Source organism: Chiloscyllium punctatum, chromosome 1 (genome assembly GCF_047496795.1).
Source record: "Chiloscyllium punctatum isolate Juve2018m chromosome 1, sChiPun1.3, whole genome shotgun sequence".
Taxonomy (NCBI): domain Eukaryota; kingdom Metazoa; phylum Chordata; class Chondrichthyes; order Orectolobiformes; family Hemiscylliidae; genus Chiloscyllium; species Chiloscyllium punctatum.
The window spans coordinates 14277128-14302327 of NC_092739.1; the positions used below are offsets into that span (position 1 = coordinate 14277128).

At 40.3% G+C, this 25200-nt stretch overlaps 1 protein-coding gene across 1 annotated transcript in view; it reads left to right on the top strand.

The window, feature by feature from the left end:
* Positions 1–434: 434 nt before the first annotated feature.
* LOC140482116 (uncharacterized) overlaps positions 435–25200 on the top strand; it is a 119359-nt gene continuing 94593 nt past the window's right edge. Inside the window, exons 1-2 of the mRNA XM_072579107.1 lie at positions 435–550; positions 6810–7289. Coding sequence (XP_072435208.1) covers positions 508–550; positions 6810–7289 — 523 coding nt within the window. The 5' untranslated portion in view covers positions 435–507. The remainder of the gene's footprint in view (positions 551–6809; positions 7290–25200) is intronic.

Consider the following 25200-nt stretch of genomic DNA (forward strand, 5'->3'; position numbering starts at 1 on the left):
GTTGAGACCAACATCAGCATGATGCAGTTTGGCAGCCTCGAGTCCCTTTGCCACACTGCTGCCACGGTAACAGAGTTGCATTTCTTCAGTGCCATCTTGCTGCTGCTGATCTCAGCAATGTAAAGTTCAATGTTACTCAAGTCAGGATTTATTGAGAAAGAAAACATGTAAAATTTGTGAAATGAAGTTCATTTTGAGACATTGAGTAGCAGTGGAACAAAGGTGCAGAATATATATTTCTGAGTGAATATTATGGTACCAGGCAGTTAAGATCCTGTTGTGGTTTTTGGTGAACAGCAATGCAGAGCTAATTAACATCGAGATAACCTTTGCAGTGTTCTAGTTGGCTGTTTTTAGCAATAAAAGGAAATGAGGCAAGCAAGGATAAAAGAGGTTAGTTGACATGTTTTAATCTACTTTAAAGTCTTAACGGTGCTCAAAGGCCACTTTTATTTGTTTCGTGACTTAAGTAGCTGCCTACAAAAAATTCAAACGGACAAAATAATCATGGCATATCTGACATTTCTTTCCAAACTACTCATCACTATTGGTAAGTTAATTCTCTTTCTTTTAAATTTATTACATTATTATTTCCTTGATGTCAAGTAAAGGAATCTCTGTGGGTTTTTTTTTTAAACTGAGCTAGTTTTGATGTTGTAATGTGCAATTCTTTGATTATTTGCTAAGTGTTATGCTCCTTATTGGTGCTCCTTGTGCAACACCATTGTGAGCACATGACCTTCTGAACTAAAGTGTGATATTGGCATTCTTTCTAACTTCCATGCCTATTACTATTCAAGAACTAACCAAATAGTTCTAATTTGTAGCTGACTTCAAGATTCTTGCATCCATTATAGTACAATAAAGTATAGTCTGGTTTCCTCCCACAGTCCAAAGATGTGCAGGTTAGGTGAATTGGCCATGCTAAATTGCCCGTAGTGTTAGGTGCAGGGGTAAATGTAGGGGAATGGATCTGGGTAGATTGCTCTTTGGAGGGTCGGTGTGGACTTGTTGGTCCGAAGGGCCTGTTTCCACACTGTAAATAATCTAATAATTACTTTGCTCAAATGTTTGGCTTAAAAATGATAAACTAAGAGGGACGCTCCAAAACACACATGATTTTTTAGATTACTTACAGTGTGGAAACAGGCCCTTCAGCCCAACAAGTCCACACCGCCCCGCCGAAGCGCAACCCACCCGTACCCCTACATCTACCCCTTATCTCACACTATGGGCAATTTAGCATGGCCAATTCACCTGACCTGCACATCTTTGGACTGTGGGAGGAAACCGGAGCACCCGGAGGAAACCCACGCAGACACGGGGAGAATGTTCAAACTCCACACAGTCAGTCGCCTGAGGCGGGAATTGAACCCGGGTCTCTGGCACTGTGAGTGCTAACCACTGTGCCACCGTGCCACCCACGATCATCTTGATCATCATGAGCATCTTGAATTCATTTAACCACTTAAGCCCTTGAATGATATTCAAATGTTACTAGTTTTTTTCTGCTTTTAATGCCCATAATGGATTAAAGGTGATAAATGACTTCGTAACTGGAGGACATGTGTTATTCAGTGAAATTTGTCGTTCCAGAGAAAACTGTACTGTAAACCAAGATTTGTAACACCTTTGTGGTTTTTTTAATATCAGAAATCATGGTAAATTCAGTATGCAATCAATATGCATAATTTGAATTGTATTTTGGTCGCAGCCTCAGGTTTTGCCTTGATTATTCAGTAGTGGGTATTATGCCCCTCATTGATGTTATTTTGTGCTGTAGATCTGTAGATCAGGAATTGTGTTCATTTTTGGAAAGACAGATTCCAAAAGCAGTAATTCTGAGGCCCAGCTACCAGTGAAGGCAGTTTTTAAATCTGTTAATATTAAGAAGTAATGAGCCCTGGATAGTGGATGCATCTCCTTTTGGGACACACACACACACGGTTAGCGAAAAGGTGCATCTCATCTTTTTTCAAAACTACGAACTTACTGGAAGGCAGAAATGTCTTATCATGCCAATTTCTTCTTTTGGCTAAACTTGAAACTGCCTGAAGATCTGACCAAAAACTCCATGCTATATTGTCAGCTAATATACATGTTGTTAACGCAAGTTTCTAGTATATCCTTAAATGCAATTGTTTTCAGATTGATAATCATTTTACGGTCCGAAATCCTGCTGCTAAAGATAACACTTCTGGCACCTCCATATCCTCCGATAACAAAATGCAAACTGTTCAAAGCATTTTGGGCTATACCCTTGTTTATGTCTTCAACAAACTAAAGCCTGAGAATTTTTTTTCAAATTTTTTCTGGAAATGTTTTAGCTAAGATTGTCGCAATAATATTATTTTCGATGTGGCTCAAATGAGCTGGGGCACGTGCATGATTTTTAGCAGCAAGATGTTATTGCCATATAATTAAATAATATCGAAAATTATTTGATTAAACAAAATGAATCTATTTGATTAGACTCTGGATCAGATTTTCGTTAGATATACTGCCAATTACATGTGGAAACAATATTTTTCAATATGTTTGAGTGAATAACCAAGAAATCTGAGGTTTCTTTTGAACTGCACATCCTGTTTATTTCTTTAAAAACAATCAAAGAATACATGTCCGCAATACAGTAAAGGAAGGCCAAGTGCTTGCTTTATTCAGTATGAAATGCCAATTCTTGTAAAATAATCTAACACATCAGGTTAAGAGGGTGTCACATCATTAATACTTCATTTACAAAACCTAATGATTACAAAGAATTGTCACAATCTTCTGTTTTGTTCACTTTTGCCCTTTATCAATAAATCTATGTTTTATTCAAACACGAGCGCTGAGGTCTCATGAGATGCTTTTATTTGCAGTCCATCAACTATTTGTCCATTTCCAATAATACCTTCTCTGCCAGCTCTGTCCTATTTCGAAAGCAAGTCAATATTTGGAAGTGTTAATGCGGAAACATACCCCTCAGCCGAACTAGTCTGTGTGAAACAAAGAAAAAGCGTCACTGAACTCGAAACATTGACTCTGTGTTTTTCTCCATAGATGCTGCTGGACCTATTGAGTTTCTAGGTCAAGATTAAATTGGTGCTGGAAAAGCACAGCAGGTCAAGCAGCATCCGTGGAGCAAGAGAGTCGATGTTTTGGGAGAGAGTCCTTCAGTTTCTTCCAGCAATTTCTGACTTTGTTTCCGACCTTCAGTATGGGCAGTTCTTTGTTTTATTTTAACATTTAATCGTCTCACCTCTTTTATCAAAATACATTACCTCATGCTTTTCTGTAGAAAATTCCATCTGCTACTGAAAATATCAATTCTGTCAGCCTCTCCATGCCCTACTACAGTCAGTTGATATGAGTCTTACTCTTTGCTACCCTTCCAAATTCACATCTCGGGCAAAATATTAAAAGATTACTCTGCACTCCAATATTCATGTTGCAGATCTGCTTCAGTGGGCGTTGATAAATCTACATAATGAACTTACCTCCATAGAGATATGTATGAAATTTCTCTTATTCATACATGACGGCAGAATGCTGTCTTTCCATGTTGCCATGTCCAGCCTCAGCCAAGGTGAGAGCCCTGGATGTCCATAGTATTGGCTTTTCTCCTTGTACTGGCTATTCCCAGTCCTTTTATAGTAGTATCTACCTGCAGAATGACACATTTCTTTCTGTGAGAAAGTGAGGACTGCAGATGCTGGAGATCAGAGCTGAAAATGTGCTGCTGGAAAAGCACAGCAGGTCAGGCAGCATCCAAGGAACAGGAGAACCGACGTTTCGGGCATAAGCCCTTCTTCAGGAATCCTGAAGAAGGACTCATGCCCGAAATGTTGATTCTCCTGTTCCTTGGATGCTGCCTGACCTGCTGCGCTTTTCCAGCAACACATTTTCAGCCCACATTTCTTTCTGTCATAATATGACAGAATTATCTCCTGGTATATTACCTTTCTGTGTTTTTCAAAATCCTTGTTGTATACTTTCTCAAGTAAGTCCAATAAAATGGGTATCATGATTTCCCTTTTATAAAATCATGTTGACTCTATTTGATTATTTTGAATTTTAATATTCCCTGCCATAATATCATAAATAATAGTTTGAAACATCTTTCCTATTACAGATGTTAAGCTAACTAATTAATTGTTTACTGCTTTCTGTCTCTGTCCCTTTTTGAATAAAGGTGTTGCATTTACTATCTCCTCCAATCTAGGGAATTTTATCAGACAATTATTTTAAAACTCTACGCTAAAGTCCATCAGGATCTAGGGGTGTATAAGCCCACAACTCCATCATTTTGCTCAATATCACCTCCCTGGTGGTTGTAATTTTCTTGGATTCCTTCCTCCCTTCCATTTCTTGGTTTATAACTAATTGTGGGATGTTTTTTATAACTTCAAGCATAAAGCATGATGCAAAATGTCTGTGCAATTAACGAGACTTCTTTTTATTTTTCTTTATTAATTCCCCAGACAAAAATTCACTTTGTAAATTTTTCTTTTTGAAATATCTGTAGACACTCTTACTATCTATCTTTATATTTCTAGCTAGCTTTCTTATATTCTAATATTTGTCCCCTTATTAATCCTCTGTTGATTGTTATTTAATATTCTGTTCAATATTTAGTTCTGCCATCTGTCTTTGGACAATTATATAACTTCTCTTTACGTTTGATACGAACTTTAACATTTCTCGTGAACCACAGGTGGCGGCTCGAACATTTCCTGCTTTTACTTGTGCCTCCACCTTGGACCCAGATATCATATGTTGTTCCTTTATATTCTGTGTGTGTCATCACTAATTCTTACTGGAATATATCCTGCCTTACTTTAAGGCCCAGAGGTAGATATAGGAACTTGTACCATCCAAAGGGTTTGGGGAATAGCACCAGCAGTGGGTATCTCACATCCCGTTTTATACTTCTGGCATTAATCTTTCTGAAAACGTTCACTCCCTGACAGTCCTGGTGTGATCTATTCCAGTGTTTGAATAGGGAGATGATCCCCCTTTTTTGTCTTGAATAAGATCTTTGGAATTCAGGTAAATTCCCGGCCCCATCCATGTGGCTTCCCTTCATCATGTTGTAATCTACTCGATCTGTTGTTTCGAATTCTGGAGGTCGCCTGCTATGTTTTCCATTCCTTGGAATTCTCTTCCAAGCTTTTCCTTCAGTTCTAATGCATTTTACATGGGAATAAATCACTGAACTCATTGCTCAGTCAGTATGATTGTCCTCAAAACGATCAACGCATCCAACCATTTTATCGAAACATTCTGGGTTCATTTGCAACAGATCTTCTCTGCAGCTGAGGTACTTTTCAATTTGTTAGCAATCTTCAACTCTCAGTAAAATTTACCTCATGATTTGCTGAGATAACTTGCATCTCTCTTCAACTGTTCAGCCCCAGGATAGCAGGAACACTGGTTTCAGTAATGCAGAATATCTCATAAGCATCTTTTCCTTTGTGGATCACCCTGATTTGAGTTGCTCCTCTTTATCAAATCAGTTCCTCAATATCCAGCTGGCATCATATAGTTTAGATTCAGGACACCTTTCCTTGGATAATTATTTTTTTCTGACAAATGTTCAGAAAAGAACTTGCAGTATTGTCTGAGGAGGGTTGACCTTACTCTGTGCCCCAGTATCAAGCTTCACCCACTCCCACTGAAGTGGGCTTTTTTTTTTCTCGCTATCGTCCTGATCTGAACAGTTGTGAGAATTTCTTTTCTCCAGGAACAGTCACAGTCATATTCAGACACTAATATAATTTCAATGTCTAGTGTCGAGAGTACAGTGCTGGAAAAACACAGCAGCTCAGGCAGCATCCGAGGAATAGGAGAACCGACGTTTTGGGCAAAAAGTTCTTGATGAAGGGCTTTTGTCCGAAACGTCGATGCTCCTGCTCCTGGGATGCTGCCTGACCTGCTGTGCTTTTCCAGCACACTCTCGAATCTAATCTCCAGCATCTGCAATTTTCACCTTTGCCTGATTCCTATGTCTACCCTGTTCTCAAATCCACTGGCATCTTCCAGGTTACAGGATTTTCCCTGTATCTCCAGCTCTGGTGATTTGTCTGTTACCCTCTTCCCTTTGTTCTACTTATACTTTCCCAGTAATTGGCCTTTCCATCAACTCTGCTGATCTGAGGCTATGTGAAGTACATCTTTCTGTCTGTGAGTTCACGTGGTCATCCATAGCTTCAGTACATCTTTCTCGTTAAGCAAAAAAAAAAAAAAATTGAAAGAACTACAAATGCTGGAAATCAGAAACAAAAACAGTAATTGTTGGAAAAACTCAGCAGGTCTGGCAGCATTTATTTCAAGAAAGCAGAGTTAATGTTTTGGGTCCAATGACCCTGCTGAGTTTCTCCAGAAATTTCTGTTTTCATTTGAAATAAATGAGAATTGGCATTCACTTGTTCCTCCCATGGTGGTCATTCATTAATGGACAATGAATCGCCATTCTATTGTTGGAAGCTGTTTTAGTAGAGAGCATCATAAACCCAAATGGTCCTTACCCAATGTCTACATATATGTACAGGAGTCACTTGATAACACTTCTAACAATCCAAGGTCAATTCGAGTTGCCAAATTCGCAGTCTACTTAAAATCAGCTCTTGCATCATGGACTAGAAAGTGGCATTGGTCTGAATGGTTTAGTTTCTCAGCATGTAGGGTCTGTTACCATGCTGTGTGACTCTGTATGGTGACATGTAAGTAATTGGTAATCGGGTCAGCTCACGGCAGAAATTATATTCTTGGTCTGAAGAGCTGTTCGAATAAATGGCAAGCTAATTAGTTTTCTTTTATTAAAGGTATCCTGGATGTGGTAACTGATGGTGAAGCCATAACCTCAAGTCAAACAAATGTAACAGAGTTTTTTCACTCTGCTTCAGTATCTGATCCTGAAATGAATTTCAGCACAGTTTCACCCAGTGGAGAGACTTCGAATCCTAAAGGGACATTGGATCTTGGAATCATAAAAGCTTCTGACTACCATGCATCTGTAACTACTGAAATATCAAGTAATCTAAATACTAGTGACAGTCAAAGTCTTAATCAAACAGAAGAATATGGCAACAACTCCTTCCCAGTTGACAGCTCCAGTGCCAGAACCACAGTCCTATCTAGCTCAACAGTGTCACAAAAAATACCAGTAAATCAAATGCCAGACAAAGACGTGTCTTCAGCAGCCACCATGACTTCGATTGTCAGCACTTCAGGTTTCAAAGGAAGCAGCTCTCTTTCACCTTATAGCACTTCAGCTATTCCTGATAGAGCAGCAAACATTTTGGGTAAGTCCTTTCCACATTGTACCAATTAACGTTGCACTAAGACCATGGATCAGTGAAAAGAAAAGCAACCAATGGAAATCAAATCTAAAACAAAAATATGTCTGAACAGAATTTTGTGTTGCAATTCCAGAAAGATTGTCAGATCTGACCCTGGGGTGGGGCTCAGTTATCCACTCATGTTGATTATTATGATGGGTCAATGGAGAGAAGATGAACAGAAGCAGTTTGCATGCAACTTTATGAGTGATGCTGTTTTTTGCTGCTATAGTTAGGCACCACCTATTTTAACATTGCAGAGCATAGTCATGCCAATATGCCTGAAAGGGCTTGATAAAGGATGTTGAAATATTTTTATGGCTTGGATAAGCATTCCTTCCCGTGATGCCGGAGCAATGTTCCAACCTGCTTACTCACCTTCCACTGCTGCCGACCACACATTGTTCTGATTTTCTCTTTGAGTTTGGAACTGTCAGCCAACTCCAGCAATGGGCACCAGGCTTTCTTCCTCCCAGTTGTAGGTCGTGCTGCAAAGGCACAGGCAGCATACCGGTCCAAACAAGTGGAAACCTGACCATCGAAAGAGTTTGATCTCTGCGTGGGGACATTGAGCAAGCATCTTAGTTTTTCTTCCCACTACATCTCACATCAAAATCACCGATCCTCAAACAAATTCTTCATCACATAATTATGAAAGTGTAAACAAAACCAGTCTCTGTGGTGCAAATAGTCAGCGTGTTCGGCTGTTAACCACCCAGGGACACACCTGTCACTGTTCTAGGGTGACACGGTGGCTCAGTGGTTAGCACTGCTGCCTCACAGCACCAGGGACCTGGGTTCGATTCCAGCCTGGGGTAACCGTCTGTGTGGAGTTTGCACATTCTCCCCATGTCTGCGTGGGTTTCCTCTGGGTGCTCTGGTGTCCTCTCACAGTCCAAAGCTGTACAGGTTAGGCCGAATTGGCCATGCTAAGTTGCCCGTGTTGTTAGGTGCATTAGTCAGGGATAAATGTAGGGGACTGGGTCTGGATTGGTTACTCTTTGCAGGGTCAGTGTGGACTTGTTGGGCTGAATGGCCTGTTTCCACACAGTAGGGAATCTAATCTAAAATATACGGAGGAGCTAAGTTCATGCTGTCACTGATATCTGTTGGAGTTGGAATTCCATGGAGGTTCTCCCAATTGCCTGCCTTAAGTTTAAAGGAAAAACAGCAAGCATCAAAGAAACAGCATGACCAATGTGCCAAGGGATTTCCACTGATGTTTCATTGAGATTATAATGGGTGGTCAAGAGAAATTCCTACGTAAATGCTAAACCTCAAGGGTACCTCATTGGTAGGCCGTAAACCAGGACCATCCTTCAAACAATGAAATTTACCATTTCTATTAGTTTCAAGAGCTTCCAACTCTTGAATTAATACAGAAACATAGAAAATAGGACAAGGAGCAGGCTGTTCAGCCAACTGAACCTGCTCTGCCATTTAATATGATCATGCTGATCCTCTATCTCATTGCCATAGTCCTGCTCTCTCCCGAAATCCCTTAATGCAGTTAGGAAACTGTTCCTTTCTTATTTATTTTCAGTGACTTGCCCTCCACAGTCTTACGTGGAAAAGACATCCATAGGTTCATGACATGCTCAGTAAAGGCATTCCTCTTCATATAGAATTAGTAGGATAATACGTCAGACTCTCTTTGAATATTTTATGCACCATCAGTTAAATCAAAGCTGACCCTGATAGGGTTTGGAAGATGCCATAATCCAATTTGACCCTGTTTTTAAAGTTAATCAAGCTGATGTATGAATGTTTATGGTTGTTGGAAAGAAAATAATATCTAAGACTGCAGGTGTACTGTAGTTTCAGTGTAATGTCCTCAAAAGTACAGTGTTATCTTACTTCACAGGAATCATGAGTTTAAGTGTTCCTTTTGAATGTTTAAAAATGCCAAGGTGGATTGCTGCTAATTCCTGATGGCAGAAAATAGCTTTCTACTCTGTCAACTCTTCAATTGTTAAAAGTTACATCTACAGCAAAGGCTGGGAATCAGCACTTTGTCCGGACTGATTGCACATTGAATGGAGCTCTGTTTTCTCTCATTCAACACCAGTGCAACTGAACCACATAAACATGGTTCCTCACTCAAATTACTATGAGAAGGGTAATTGGTCTGTAGTAGTGAAATCAGAGCTTAAAAGAAAAGCATAAACTTAAATTTTATGCTCATTAACCATTTTAGGAACCAATTTTTTAAAATTGCTATAAGACACTGATTACATTTTGTAACCATGTTACTTCAATCTAAATTATGTAGAATAACAGATACAATGTGATAAAAATTAACAGATAACAAGCTTTACTGTAGTAATAGACAAAAGATGAATATATCACATATCATATGAATATATTAATGTATTTAAACTCATAGGACTTCTGATTATATTCTGTTTTATGCGAAGTAATTACTGTTGAAGTGCTTATACCACAGAGAAAGGAAGAAAAGCTTTAAAAGAAGGCAAACCAGTTCACAGTAAATTCTAAGCTGAACTGTACTGAATTAATTTGATGTCATGCATATACATATAAATCAATGCACAAGGAGAAAAAATGTGATTTAATTGAACAGAATTGTTCCGTAATGTGTATTGAGTACGTCAGTGGATATTTGTTTTGGTTTAGTATCCAGTACCTTAGCAGCAATACATCATCAGTCAGATGCCATTCACATTGGCAAAACTGTCTCACAGACATTTAAATTGATGACAGTTCCAGCCAGCATGGAACTGTACTTAATACCAGTGGACACACATGCTTGAACCATGATCTCACGTTGAAATGTTCTAACAGTTGCCCATTATGATCTCATGTCCTTTTGGGTATAGGTCTCCTTCTCTCGGAAACACTGGGCATTGCATTCTTACTGTTGTGAGGTCATCGACTACAAGACTATTTTGGTCCAGGAAACATACCCACGTTTTGATCCTCAGCCCATATCCTTAGATGTAGTCCTCTAATCTAGCACATACCGGCCCCCCTCTCCCAATAACCAGGTCCTTCTGTGACTCTCATATGCTTCCTTTGTGGAAGTGAAGGACGAGCTAAGCTTCCTCTTGCCATTATTGGCCAAAGTATTCCAGATGCTGGTAAAACGAAATGCAAAATAAACAAAATAGGGAAGTTATGATTAATGTCTACCAAATTGTGCTTTGATGAATACATTTCTTCCATTGCCTTGGTCTGCATAATGAACATACTGTAGAAGAAAATATCACATATTTCAGTTGAATTATACACTTTACAAATATGTGTTTCTGGCATCAAAAGAGAAAATGCTGGAAAATCTCAGCAGGTCTGGCAGCTGAGATTTAAAAATCACTGCTATTGAAATTATATCATGTTAAAATAAAGAGTTTTTAAATTCTCCTTGGTTGCTGGATACAATAGAAAACATTTCTCTTCTTTAATGTTCTAATAATTAGAATTAAATGAAACTTCCCTATCTAACAACATTCATGCCAGTTATAGATACTGGTCAAATAACCACTCAGGGAGCTATTTACTTAATATGCAATTTACTTGACCATCCTTAATCTTGAGGTCTAATCAAGTACAGTCAGAACTTGTCATTACTCATTAAATCTTGAACTGAACTCGACTATTCCCTATTTCTAATTACCAGAAGGAATCCAGCAGTGCAATTTGGGAAAAAAAACTTTCAATTTCTCTAACCCTCCCTACCTTACCCCATACTTCACTGTTAGCAGCAAACCTAAGAAGTAACACAACAATGATTTGAGGAATGGCTCTGCACTAATTCTATCTTGTGGGGGAATCTTTTCTCTGATTGTTCGCTCCCATTATGGGACTTGTCCTTTGAGTTTTGGGACTTTCAGGAGCAAATTTGCTCCCTACCCCTATCTCAAACCTCACCCCCATGTAACTTGAGTGTTGAGTAGAACGCTTCATTTCACTAACGAGCAAATAGAATACTAATTTTAGCATGCACAGATTACTTGGAATGGAAGTTGGCGTCTCGAAAGGCAACAAAATTTCTGGTGGCTTTCTTTGTCCTTGCTACTTGAGAGGTTTACATCAATGAATGGAAGCATTCTTAGATTAATTAAAAGGACAGACCTGAATAAAGCTTCTGGTGAATCTCTAAAGGTTTAGAGAAACAACGTCAATCGACTATTGAAATTCAGCAAAACCATCATTGTTGGGTGAGGAGATCATCATCGGCACGTAAAAACAGGAGTTTTTCTCAGTTGGAACATTGTGGCCATATCAAGGAAAGTCTACATTGATTGAACACAAGAGCAAAGCAGATAAGAACACATGGAATGGGAGATAAGAACACTTACTCAGACCGACTGTAATTTGATATGATCAGGGTTGATCTTCTACCTCAATTTCACTTGACCTTTCGCTCCCCAAATACATGATTCACTAAGAGACGAAAGCTCAATTTCTTTACAGCTTTATATAAACCCAACGATGAAGCATCCAAAACTCTCGTTGGTATGCACTCCAGTGGTGGCCTCTCATTGAAAGCAATAGTTCCTCATTTTAGTCCTAAAGTTCCCTTATTCTAATACTCTGTTGCTATGTTCTAGATTCCCCAGCCAGCAGAAACCATCGAGGAGAAGGTGAGGACTGCAATTGCTGGAGATCAGAGTCGAGAGTGTGTTGCTGGAAAAGCACAGCAGGTCTGGCAGCATCCGACGAGCAGGGGAATCAATGTTTCAGGCCTAATGAAAGGCTTCTGTCCGAAATGTCGATTTTCCTGCTCCACGGATGCTGCCTGACCTGCTGTGCTTTTCCAGCACCACACTCTCAAGCAGAAACCATCTCTCAGTTTCTACCAACTCCAGACCCTTTAGCATCTTGTCTGGTTCAATGAAACCACCTCTCATTCCCAGAAGACATTGACTTAATTTATTCAACATTCCTTCACATGATAACCCCCTTCATCCCAGGAATCAATCAAAGTAAATATTGCCTTCAAGAGAATGATATCCTCCCTTAGATGTGGATACTAAAATTCCACACAGTATTCCAATATCACCAAAGCTGTGTACAACTATAGCAAGACTTACTCACTCTTGTAGTCCAAGTCCCTTGCAATGAAGGTCATGTGTTGTTTGCATTCCTAATTGCTTGCTGTACCTGCATGCTACCTATTTATTTTTCCTATATTAGCACACTCAAGTATCTCTGAACATTAACAATTAGTAGTGTCACGCTGTTAAAAACACATTGTTGTATCCATTCTTGCCATCAAAATGAATAACTTCCTCTCACTCACAGGCAGACCTTCAGCCTTTAGAGAGGCAGTAATAATTATAATATTCTGAAATCAGCCCCATGAGAGAGTGCAACATGATAAGGATTAGAAAAGACAGAATCTGGAAGGAGCTGTGTAAGAGATGCCGTCTAAGGCCAAATTTCTATGATGAGTTAATGAAGCGACCCAGAACAGCAAGGGTCAGACATGAGCAGTCACATCATCTGAGCTGGTACAACAGAGAGTCTTCTGACATACTGCAGCAGTGCGTCTTCTGAGATGGTACAATGGAGCTTGATTTCTGAAAGTCAGAGTGAGAACGTTCAGAGAGATGGCATCAGGAGCAAGACTGTGTCAGTAGGATTTTAACTTATTGTTGAAATGTAGACTTTACTCTGGAGTGTTACCTAACCATCTTGATGAAACATGAAGTTGGTGGGGTTTAACTTGAAAAAGAAGTTCACAAGGAGAATGTTGTAATACTTATGAAGAATGGGTTGGAGAAGCAAGCAATGTTATCTTATATTAAAGAGAGATTGGTACTGATGTCATTTGATTTTTTTATATAAATGAAATAAGATGGTATCTGCTATGGCCCACGTCAGTTGGATATGAATGAAATGATTTTGTTATTGCATCATTGCTGCTGATTTTGCTTGGGGATAGTCCCTGAACTCTTATTTTTCAGATGTTGTGAGTTACCTAAATTATGTTGTCTATGTGTAAAAATAAATCTGATATGTGATTACATCCATTCTATGCAATGAACTTTTATTTGACACTGATGATGGTCATGGTGTTCTGTTGTTACAATAATAATCACACAATGTTATGTTATTCTTAGTCGTGAACTTGATGAGTCGTAGATTGTGGAATGGTTGTCTGCACAGCTCACTCTCAAGTGAAAATAATGGTCATAGTCAGACACTAATATATTTATTCAGAACTGTTGACATATAGATCTGCCACAGATAAACCGCACTCTGATCTGACTCATAGTTAAAATAAAACTTGCACTGCGAGTTTATATCTGCTAACAGGATGATACTGCAGACTTATACATGTCTGCCAAAAGTAAGCTGTATGGCAATGAAATGAGTAAAAGAGAAAAGTGCTCATCTTTCTTAAAAGTTAATTAAAGTTTCTAACATTAAGAAGAGACTGTTGGCACCAGCTACCTAAATTTCTTCTCTTTTCAAAATACAGAATAATTTTCCTGTTTCTTGTGTTCAGCAAATTACTTGAAATTTCAGACCCATCTTAAACTCTAGGTCCCCAATTCATCACAAGCAGCTCATAAAAGTAATACAATTTTGAGAGTTGCTATCAACGACAAAAAGGACTCCGCAATTTGAGTCTGAAGTTAACATACATTATGCTGCTCAGAACAGCTATAGTACTCAGTGTCCTCTTGATTTCTGTCTGCCATTTTTACCAGCTCAAGGCTCATATGGCTGTCATGGTACAAATTTTGTTGACTCTGCCAGGAATAATTGATTTTCTGTCATGAAGCCACTTGAGATTGCTTCGTGAATGGATGCATAATGCAGAAGAAAAAGTCTTTAAATTAAGCTGATTAACTTTACCACTCCCATCGAGTTAGTTCATATGGCACTCAAATCATGACTTCTCTCAGTTGCTCCTGCTCTGTTGTTATTAATTAAGAAAATGGTTTTCTGTTTATGTTAAGGTGGCAGTGTAGGAAAGTCCCTGAGAAAGTTGGCCCACTTACATTTCAAAACTATTTTCTTCCTTGCTCTTTCCCTTGGATTTTATTTCCCCACAACGTTCCATCACTTGAATGACCAACAGCTCTCAGGCCTCCTCAGGTACAACTGCAAAACACATTTATTTGGATGCTCATGAAAGACAACTCAAATGTTTTTTTTTCTCTCTGTCTCATGAAGGATTGCTCACATACACCATTTAAGTTTAACATATGAGCAATGATTACATTAAAGCAAATCCACACTAATACCACCCGCAGTGATAACCACAAGGGACAGATCATTACTTTTAGTCATTTTTCAAAATAAATAGTCACTGAATAAACAAATTGCCCTCTGTGCATGAAAGCTTTGTAGCTGAACCAAAGCTTAGCCATTTGATAACACAAAGATTATTCTTTCAACCAGCCAATTGTTTCCAATCATGGACGTAGGATGCTATGTAAGAATAAAGTTGCTATAGTCTTACCCGAACTTAAGGTTGCTCTCTCATTGGAGAGAGAAAACTTGTGGAATTTAACCTAATGGTCACAACACCTTCAGTGAGGAGAGAGATTTAGAAGTGGAATTGTTCATGGTAACCTCAGCTGGTGTTGGAACTCACCCCATGCTATTAACATCACTAACTAGTTGTCCAGCCAACTGAACTAAACCAACCCACATGCAAACAGATAGACAAGACATATGAACTAAAAAAAGAAGCTGGATTAGCCCACACATCCTCTCAAGCTTGCTCCACTGAGTATGATTTGATTTAATTTATTATTGTCACACGTATTGAGATATAATGAAAGGTCTTGATTTGCATGCTATCTAGACAAATCACAATTGGATAAATACATCAGGGTAATAGAACCAAATGCAAAATATAGTGCTGCAGTTGCAGAGAGGGTGCAGAGGAAGATCAACTTTAATGATAACAATGGGGAAGAAGCTGTTCTTAAACCTTGGTAGTTTTTTTCAAACTTTTGTATCTTTTGCCCGATGGAAGATGGTGTAAGAGAGTATAATTGGGTTGGGAGAGATCTTTCATTATGTTGGTTCCTTTCTTAAGGGAAGTATGGACGGAGTCAATGAATGGAAGGCTGGTTTGCCTAATGAACTGGGCTGTGATCACAACCATCTGTAATTTATTGCTGTCTTGGGCAGAGCAGATCTGAGATCTTTGCAAACAGGGCATCCAACTGTGTGCCTCTTTTGTCAATCAGATTGAAGGATTCTTAATTACTACTGCGAAATATATGAAAACAAAGTAAGTTAGAATGTATAGTTGAATGCTTCTTCAATATTTAAGAAAGAAACCTTAACAAAATAGGGAAGTGTTAAGCCAGGGATAGAGAAAAAACACATAAAGAAAAAGAGAGACAGAAATTGACACTCTCCTCTGTGGCAAAGAATGAAACACCTGAAGGCCCCACAGCAGGAAGTAGCACGTCTGCTCAGGACTGGAGAGGAAGTTACAGTGTCATCATGGAACTAATGACAGTCAAGACAAAGAAAGGTCTATGAGAAACTAGGAACCAACTTTTCTTTTGTTGTTAGTTAATTTTGCCACAGTGTTTAACACCAAGTCGAGTATAGTTTGAATGAATAAGTGTCCCCCCTAAGAAAAGTTAATGCTTAAAGCGTTGTCATTTAGGAGTAATTAAAATTTCTCAGACTATGAAAAATTCATTTGCATCAGAATGGACAAGGGCCAGCGTTAACTGACAAGTTTAGTTAGTATCCATCAAGTAAAAGCAGCAACTTGGTACATTTATTGCTTGGAAGCTGAATCTCCTAGCGAGGTACTCGATAATCGCTGTGAGGAACTGGCAAATGTGGAGAACAATTTTCTTCTATTTGTGAAATTCCTAGAAGTTGCTGTCCAACTTAATCCACAGTAAATCTGATAGTCTCGTCATTATTTTTAACACAAAGGTCAGGCCAGTAAGTTTTTTAGGATTTTGAATCAGATTAGTTCCTTGTGCTCAGATCCAAAGGTCACCCTGACTTCTGAACTTTGTTGCCCTGTTGATCCAATTTTGTATGTCATGTAATGGTTAAATTACAAGTTCAGGGGTTAAAAGATGCACTGTTTTTAGTTCATGCAAAACATCACAAGCCATCTCAAGACCTCTTACACTTTGCAAAACGGTAAACACTCTGATTCCATGGTTTTGGCTACACGTTATGGAATAGGATTATTAATAATAACAGATAAGCCACAGCAAAGATAATACTGCAGCTTTTTTTTTGATATATAGAATTGCGCTTTCCCTTTGGTTTCCAAAAAATAAACAAATGCAATATTTTGCTATCTCTACTGATACTAAACCTGCAACTGGGCAGTGCTAAGGGTTACTTGAGTCAAAAAAAGTCTTGATTTTCTAAATGGCCATCGTGATCTTTGCAAATGAATCAGATAAGGAACGATTATGCCTATGTTATTTCTCATATTAAAGGGAATGTGTACTTATTTCACAGTGATTACACTTACAGGAAATAATGCACCAATCCAGTGCTCACTCATTTAACTCAATGAAAACCATTCACCTATAAAGTCAAAATTTGGTCAGCACTGAATCAGATTATGGAGGTTTACATTGTCACGTGTGGTCAAAGCACTTCCATTTGGTTGTCACATGGCAGTCAGGTATAAGTTGCACTCAAATTTACATTGATTTTTCCTCAAAGTATTTGCATCATTAAAGCAAAATATTCCTGTGCCATAGGCCAAAGTTTTTTAATAAATAATTTATTACTTTTTTCTTAAAACACTTGAAATATTTAAGAGGACAAACCTGGTGCAGTTTTATTAATGTAACTGCAAATTGTTTTTATCACAAAAACTGTATTTTATATGTCATAGTCTTGTCTATCATCTCTGACTAAATCCAGCATGACTTAATGCAAAATCTAGGTCAGAAATATGCAGTCCAGCTCAACAGAGTTCCATCTCACCACTGTAACCCACACCTACATTGGACTATGAAATAGAGCTGCATTAAATTACACAGGCTACAGATTTTGGTCCTCATTTGGCACATATACTGTTAATCTAGAGGACTTCCTGCTTTTATATATGCTGTGGTTAAAAAGGCTGACCGCCAACTTAAGACTTTTTTAACCTTGGTTTTTCTTTTGCCTGAACATCCTTGCTTCTTTGGACAGTTAATGCCCTCTAATGCAGGAAATGTCTTAGGTTTAGCTGAGCATCCATTCATAGCGATATTGGCAACAACCACGTACTAGACTGAGTCCAAAATGTTTATGCAAAATGTTGCAAGACTTTGGGATTTTCTACTCTGGAGGGTTGTGAATATGGTGAAAATAGTCAAAGCAGAGATAGAATGGATTTTTGCCTATTGGGCATTTGGAGAGTATTATGAGCAGCTAGGAAAGTGAAGTTGAAGACACAGCTCAATCGTGATCATGTTGAATAGTGGGTCTGGCTTGATGGACTGTATGATCTTCTCAAGCTCCTGTTATTGCTCTTACATTCTTCCTCAACATATTATACAGGAGCAGAGGTTGTTTTCTCAGTAGGTTCCTGAAGCTTTGATTTGATTTGATTTGATTTATTGTTGTCGCGTGTACCTAAGTACAGTGAAAAGTTTTCCTTTGCGTGCAGCAGAGTCAGATCATGACATGCACGACATACAGATCACAGGGTGATTTCATAGAATGAGACATACAGAGTCATGACTACACAGGAGGTACACAAAAACAAGATCAACATTAGATTTGAAGTTTGAGGGGTCCATTCAGCAGTCTGATAACAGCGAGAAAGAAGCTGTTCTTGAACTGTTGGTACATGTATTTAAGCTTTTGTAACTTCGGTCTGAGGGAAGAGGTTGGAAGAGATTATAACCGTGGTGGGAGAGGTCTCCAATAATGTTGGCTGCTTTTCCGTGGCATAAAGAAGTGTAGGTGGAGTCAGTGAATGGGAACTTGACTCGCATGATGGTCTGTGATGTGTTCACAACTTTCTGTAGTTTCTTCTGGTCCTAGGCAGAACAGTTGCCATACCAGACCGTGATGTACCCAGATGGTATGCTGTCTATGGTGCATCTATAAAAGTTGGTGAGGGTCCTCATGGACGAGCTGAATTTCCTTCGACTCCTGAGGAAGAAGAGGTAATGTTAAGCCTTCTTGACTGTCGCATCTACATGGGTGGTCCAGGATAGATTGTTGGTTATAATCACTCCCAGGAACTTGACGCTTTCGACCCTCTCCACTTCAGCTCCAGGGCCATGTCCTCCTCCTTTCTTCCTGTAATTGATAATCAGTTCTTTCATTTTGCTGACATTGAGGGAGAGATTGTTATCTTTGCACTATAACACCAAACATTCTATCTCCTTCCTGTATTCTGTCTCATCATTATTTAATATCTGGCCTATAATGGTGGTGTTGTCAGCAAACTTGTAGGTAGCATTTGGATGAAATTTGGCCATGGGTATACAGAGAGTACAGTAAGGGCCTGAGAACCCACCTTTATGGGGTGCCGGTGTTGAGGGTTATCATGGAGAAGGTGCTGTTATCTAACTTCACTGATTGCTGGCTATGGGTGAGGAAGCTGAGGATCCAATTGCAGAGGGTGAAGCAGAGACCTCGGTCTTGGAGTTTGGAGATTAGTTTTGTCAGGATTATGGTGTTGAAGGTGGAGCTGTAATTAATGAGTATTAGCCTGACATAGGTTATAATCTAGATGTTCTAGGGATGAGTGATGGGCTAGGGAAATGGTGTCTGCCCTGGATCTGTTGAGCTAGTAGGCAAATTGCAAGGGTTCAAGATAGGTTGGGAGGCTGGAATTGATATAGGCCAAGACTAGTCTGTCATAGCACTTCATAATTATGGAGATCAGACCTGCAGGGTTGTAGTCACTGAGGCACGCTGCTTTGGTTTTTTTGGTATTGGGATGATAGTGGTCCTCTTGAAGCAGGTGGGGTCTTCAGGTTGTAGCAAGGACAGGTTATAGGTGAAAGATGTCAGTGAGTACCAGCTGATCTGCATAGGATCTGAGTGCATGACCGGGGACTCCAACTGGGCCAGTCGCTTTCCTTGCGTTCCCTCTCAGGAAGGCCAATCTGTCTGTAGCAGTGACTGAGGGAACAGATGTGCTGGGGCTGTTGGGACAGGTGACACCATCCCACTGGCATTCGGCTTGAACCAAGTGTAAAAAGTGTTGAACGCATCAGGGGGGATGAGTTTTTGTCTGTTATTCTGTTCTGCTTCATTTTGTATCCTGTTGTGTCATGTAGATCTTGCCGCAGTTGACAGGTGTCCGTGTAGTTAGGTTGGGTGTCTAACTTGGCCCGGTATTGCCTCTTGGCATCTCCAAAGGCCTTGCAGAGGTTGTATGTGGATTTCCTGTAAAGGTCTGGGTCATTGGATTTGAACACCACATGCTTGGTCTCCAGTAGGCAGTGGATTTCCCAGTTCATCCATGGCTTCCGATTGGAGAATATATGGATTGACTTCTTTGGCACGCAATTGTCTACGCGATTGCTAATAAAGTCTGTGACATTGGTGGTGTACTCAGCTAGGTTGTCCACTGAGCTCTTGAAAATGGCCCAATCCACTGATTCCAAGCAAGCTCTTCTGCTGCCTCAGACCAGTCTTGTACTTCTTTGTGTGCTGGGTCCTCACGTTTCAACTTCTGCTCATAAGCGTAGTGATCTGACTTTCCAAAGTGCGGATGGGGTATGGAGCCGTATGCACCTTTGACGATTGTGTAGCAATGATGTTCGGCCCCCTGATGGAATAAGAGACATGTTGATGGAATCTTGATAGCATCTTCATCTGACTGAAGGGCTTTGATGGAAAATGGCTTGACCTCAAGAAGGTGCATTGTGTAATACATCAGTTTGATGAAAGCTTTTAACAATTGGCAGGTGACATATCAAAGGCTCAAATTAATATCAATAAGCTGTCATTTCCTAACGTGAAAACAAATTTTGCCGATATGAACATTATCGGTATGCACAATAAATCAGGTTTCAGCAACTCCGCAGATAATATTGGTTACTTGCCCTTTCCACAGGCTCTGAAAGGAAAGCCGCTATTGCTTGAGATGAAAGTAATAAAGAGTAGATGAAACTTCAATGTTGCACGAACTGATGAATTCTTGACTATAAATCCTAAGGTCCTGGGTTTATGTCCCCTTCCAACATTTGAGTGCACAAAAACCAAGATTGATAACACGGTATAGAAAATGCTGTCTGTTATCTTTCAAATAAGATGTTCAACTGAATCCCCAGTTACGCCTTCAGGTGAATGTAAAAAACGCTAAATCACTGTTTTGAAGAAGACCATTTAGACTGCTTTTTAACCTGTCAAACCTGCTCAGATATTTAATAAGAAAATGACTGATCTGCTTGTTCTCAAAATTCCACGCTCTGCATTTACCCATGACACCCTTTGAGATCCTAATCTAACAAGGATCCATCTCCAGTTTAAGAAATATTCAATGACTTTATCTCCTCCAGAGAGTTCTGAAGTTGGACATTCTCTGAGAGAAGAAACGTTCCCTTAGCTCCACCCTGAAAGGGTAATCCCTAATTTTGCAACAGTGTGTCCCTTAGTTCTGGACTTACCCACAAGTGTCAACATTCACCTTGTCAAGGTCATTCGTTGAATACATAAGATTTAAACAAACCACCGCACTTCCTCCCCCCATTCATTGAACCCGAGTGAACACAAACCTGGCCTATCCAATTTTTCCTCATAAAACAACCCATTCCTTCCAGCTACCAATCTAGCCAACCTCCTCTGAACCATTTCCAAATAAGGAGACAAGACTATAGACAGAGTTCAATACCTGCTCACTAACCTGTTGTAGCTGATGCCTTCGGAAATCTCTGAACCTTGAATATCAGCAGTTAAAGTATTACTTGAATATCTATCCCTCAATCAATATCAGAAAAGATGATTATCTGGTCATTGTCATATTAATAACCACATGCATAATTTTAAATGAAGTGTTAATGAAATGTGGCTGTAAGTTGGTGATGCTGATCCAAATGACAAAAAGAGAATTTTTTTATGTTTCCTTTTGTGACCTCTGGCATTATCAAAATATTTTGCAGCTATTGAAGTATTTATGAAGTGTAGTTACTGTTGACAAGTACAACTACCAATTTGCACGCATCAAGATTCCACAAACGTAGAAACATTGGAGCAAGTGTAGGCCATTCAGCCCTTTAACGCTGCTTTGCCATTCTAGATCATGGCTGACCACCAATCCCAATGCCGCTCATTCACTACCCTCCGATGTCATTAGTATATTAAAATCTATCGATTTCTGTTTTGAAAATACTCAGTAATCGAACTCCCGTATCCCTCTGAGGTAGAGACTTCTAAAGATTGGCTGCTCTTTGAAAGAAAAAATGCTTCCTCATCTCAGACCGAGATAGTTTGCAATTTTGTAAATGTTAATGAGATGATGTCTCATTGGTCTAACCCTTAGAGGACACAGGTCCAGTCTCCGCAATTTGTCCTCATCCTGAACTTAGTCTGGTGAAGCCTTAAAATAAAATAAATGATCTGGCTTGAACATTTAGTATTGACCAGGAGACCAGCAGAATCATTTCTTTTTGAATGGTGCCGTGGGACTTTAACATTCAAGGGTAGTGTCATTTGAATATTTCCACCTTCCTCAAGACTGCCAGATATTGGTATCATACCCAAAGACTATTTTAAAGACATTTATGAGCTACTCCCAGTTCAGTTCAACTGGAAACAGATGTTATTGAAGTTTCATCGAGCTTATAATCCTGTCTCACCTGAGCTATGTCATGGATAACATTAGTTTCTTCTTCCTCACTGCCCCTCAGAAAACTGCTCCCGCTCCCCCAGGATCCTTGTGATTGCCCCATTGCCTGTTTCAGGTGTATAGAACACAGCCATGGATGATGTGTTCAAGGCTTTGGAGTGGGGTTTAAATCCAAAACTGCCTGAAGTGAGAATTCTTCAAGAGGAATCTGATGCAGTATACCACAAGATAAAGCCTGTGGGCTGAATCTGGTTTTTTTTTTGTTGCCTAAGTTTGAGTTGTGGTCAAAGGTTTGCAGGATGCTTCGCTGCAAGGCCCAACAAGTTTTCTGATTGCATGTTATCAAACTTGCCTCATTACCCACCCTGGCCAAATGAATCATAGAATCCGACAGTGTGGAAACAGACCATTTGGCCCAAGTCCATACCGCCCCTCTGAAAAGTACCCCACCCAGACCCATTACTCTGCATTTCCCCTGACTAATGCACCTAATCTACACATCCCTGAACACTATGGACGATTTAGCATGGCCAATGCACCGAACCTGCGCATCTTGAACTGTGGGAGGAAACCAGAGCACCCAGAGGAAACCCACACAGACACGGGGGAGAATGTGCAAACTCCACACAGACAGTTGCCTGAGGTTGGAATCAAACCTGGTGCTGTGAGGCAGCAGTGCTAGCCACTGTGCCACCCCTGTCTGTTTCATCTGATTTCTGCCCATCTTACCAATGGCCATTCCCAGAACAGTGCACCACTCAGTGGATATCTGCTGAAACATCAGTGCTCCTTGGAGTGCATCATCTTTGAATGACCACTGTGGACCTCGACAATATTGGCAATCCAGCCTTGCCTTCACCAATAGAGCAATGGCACAGTAGGCGGTAAATATAGACTGGCCATGGCACATAACTAGTATGGCTTACACTCCTTTGTACATTCAGCTCCATTCCGTCACTCTAGTTGCTGTTTAACCACCAGGCCACAAAGACTTCCTATCTGTAACTACATCCCATCTGTGTCAACGCTACCCCACTCTTCCATAGGGGAACATCACCACAAGGCAAGCAATAGGACAAGTACGTAGACAAATGTGATTTTTTATTTATATGAAGTAAAAAAGGAACACACAAAGGCAACAGAAGCTAACCGTCACCCCCACAATGCCAAGAGATTTTGGCGTCACGCCCAAATATTGTTTTACAGACAGTTGTACGCTGCATCCAGTTCAGCTTACAAGAAATGAATGTCATTGACATTTCGCCTGGCTTGTAGTGCCTGCCTCACCCCAGCTTGTCATGGGTAACATCAGCTTGATCCTCCTCACTGTCCTCCTCCTTCTCCTGCTCCTCAATAAACTGCTCCTGAGCTCTCACTTTCCCTGCATCCAGGCCATTGCCCCATTGTCTGTTCCAGTTGGGTAGAGCACAGCACAGCACGGATGGTGCAACACACTCTGTTTGGACTGTACTGGAGGCCCTCCCTCCCCAAACCCAGCCTGAGCAGCCCTTTACCTTGCTCCACAACTGCCCTGGTTGAGGCATGGGAGTAATTATACCTGTGTTCTGCACCAGTCAGGGAATTGTGTAATGGTTTTGTGAACCACAGTTGTTATTGGCAGTCCTCCTCCCGAGTAACCAGCTTTGTCAGGCTCTTGAATCATTAAACACACCAGGTACATGGGACTGCTGCAGAATATAGAAATCATGGCAGCTGCCAGGGTAGCAGACAGACATCTTGAGGCAGTGGTAACAGATCATCTGAACATTAATCAAATGAAACTTCTTCCCGTTGATGAATCCCACTCCCAGTGCCACATATGTGCGTTCAATGGCACTGTGCACCTGGGAGATACCAGTTATTGTCTGAAATCCAACACCTTGGCTACAGAACTGCCCACATCATGGGAGAATCCCATGAGCTCACACAAGTTGCATTGGTCACTGTCCTGATGCACTTGTGAGTACATGACTGAAAGATCCAGCACAGGTCATCCATCACTCCCTGGAAGGAACCAGTTGCACAGCAGTTTAATGCCACAATTACCTTCACAGCCACTGGGAGAGGACAGTCTCTCATTCCTCAGTTTGTCTGAGTTGGGTGTTCCACAATTCCTGATGAAGGGCTTTTGCCCGAAAAGTCGATGCTCCTGCTCCTCGGATGCTGCCTGACCGGCTGTGCTTTTCCAGCACCACACTCTCGACTTTGATTTCCAGCATCTGGAGTCCGGGGTTGGAAAACCTGTGGAGTTGCTTGGGGAGGTGATTATAAATGCAGTAGACTAATATGTCCAAATGAAAGGTACCAAGTTCAAAAGCAGTCACGCTATATTTAAATAACAATCAGCTCCTAAGAAGGACTAAAGGAAACAATGAAGAAAACTGGTTCTGAATTAAGCCAGATTCTGGATTAGTGGTGCTGGAAGAGCACAGCAGTTCAGGCAGCATCCGAGGAGAAGGAGAAATCAAGCTAGAGTCAACCCCAAATGTGTAAATCCTTTTGTGTAAAAAGAGCATTGAAGTGAGAATTAAAAATTGGTGCTGGTGGGAGAAATTTAGCTACATGAGGAGGAGAAGATAAGGCACTGTGGCTCAGTGGTTAGCACTGATGCCTCACAGTTCCAGGGTCCCAGGTTCGATTCCAGCCTCGGGCGACTATCTGAGTGGTGTTTGCACATTCTCCCAGTGTCTGTGTGGGTTTCCTTCGGGTGCTCTGGTTTCCTCCCACAATTAACAGATGTGCAGGTCAGGCCATGCTAAATTTCCCCATAGCGTTAGTCAGAGAGAAATGGGTCTGGGTGGGTTACTCTTCGGAGGGTCGGTGTGGACTGGTTGGGCCGAAGGGCCTGTTTCCGCGCCGTAGGGAATCTAAGTCTAATGGGGAGGCGCTAAAATTGACATCAATTGAAGGCGTGGGAATTGCAAAAGTGCAAAATAAAGTTTCTGCCTCAGTGTTGACTAAGGATAGAAAGGTAAACTATAAAGAAATCTATAGTTTATTGCAGAGCCATGTTGTCACACAGCACAAGTTGCGGCTGTGTGGTTGAAAACTGAGTGACCTTCCTTTTTACCTTCTTGACTTTGTGACAACCAGCATAGTTATCAAATGGGTGTGCAAACTGAAGGTAAATAAATCTCCAGAAATGTATCT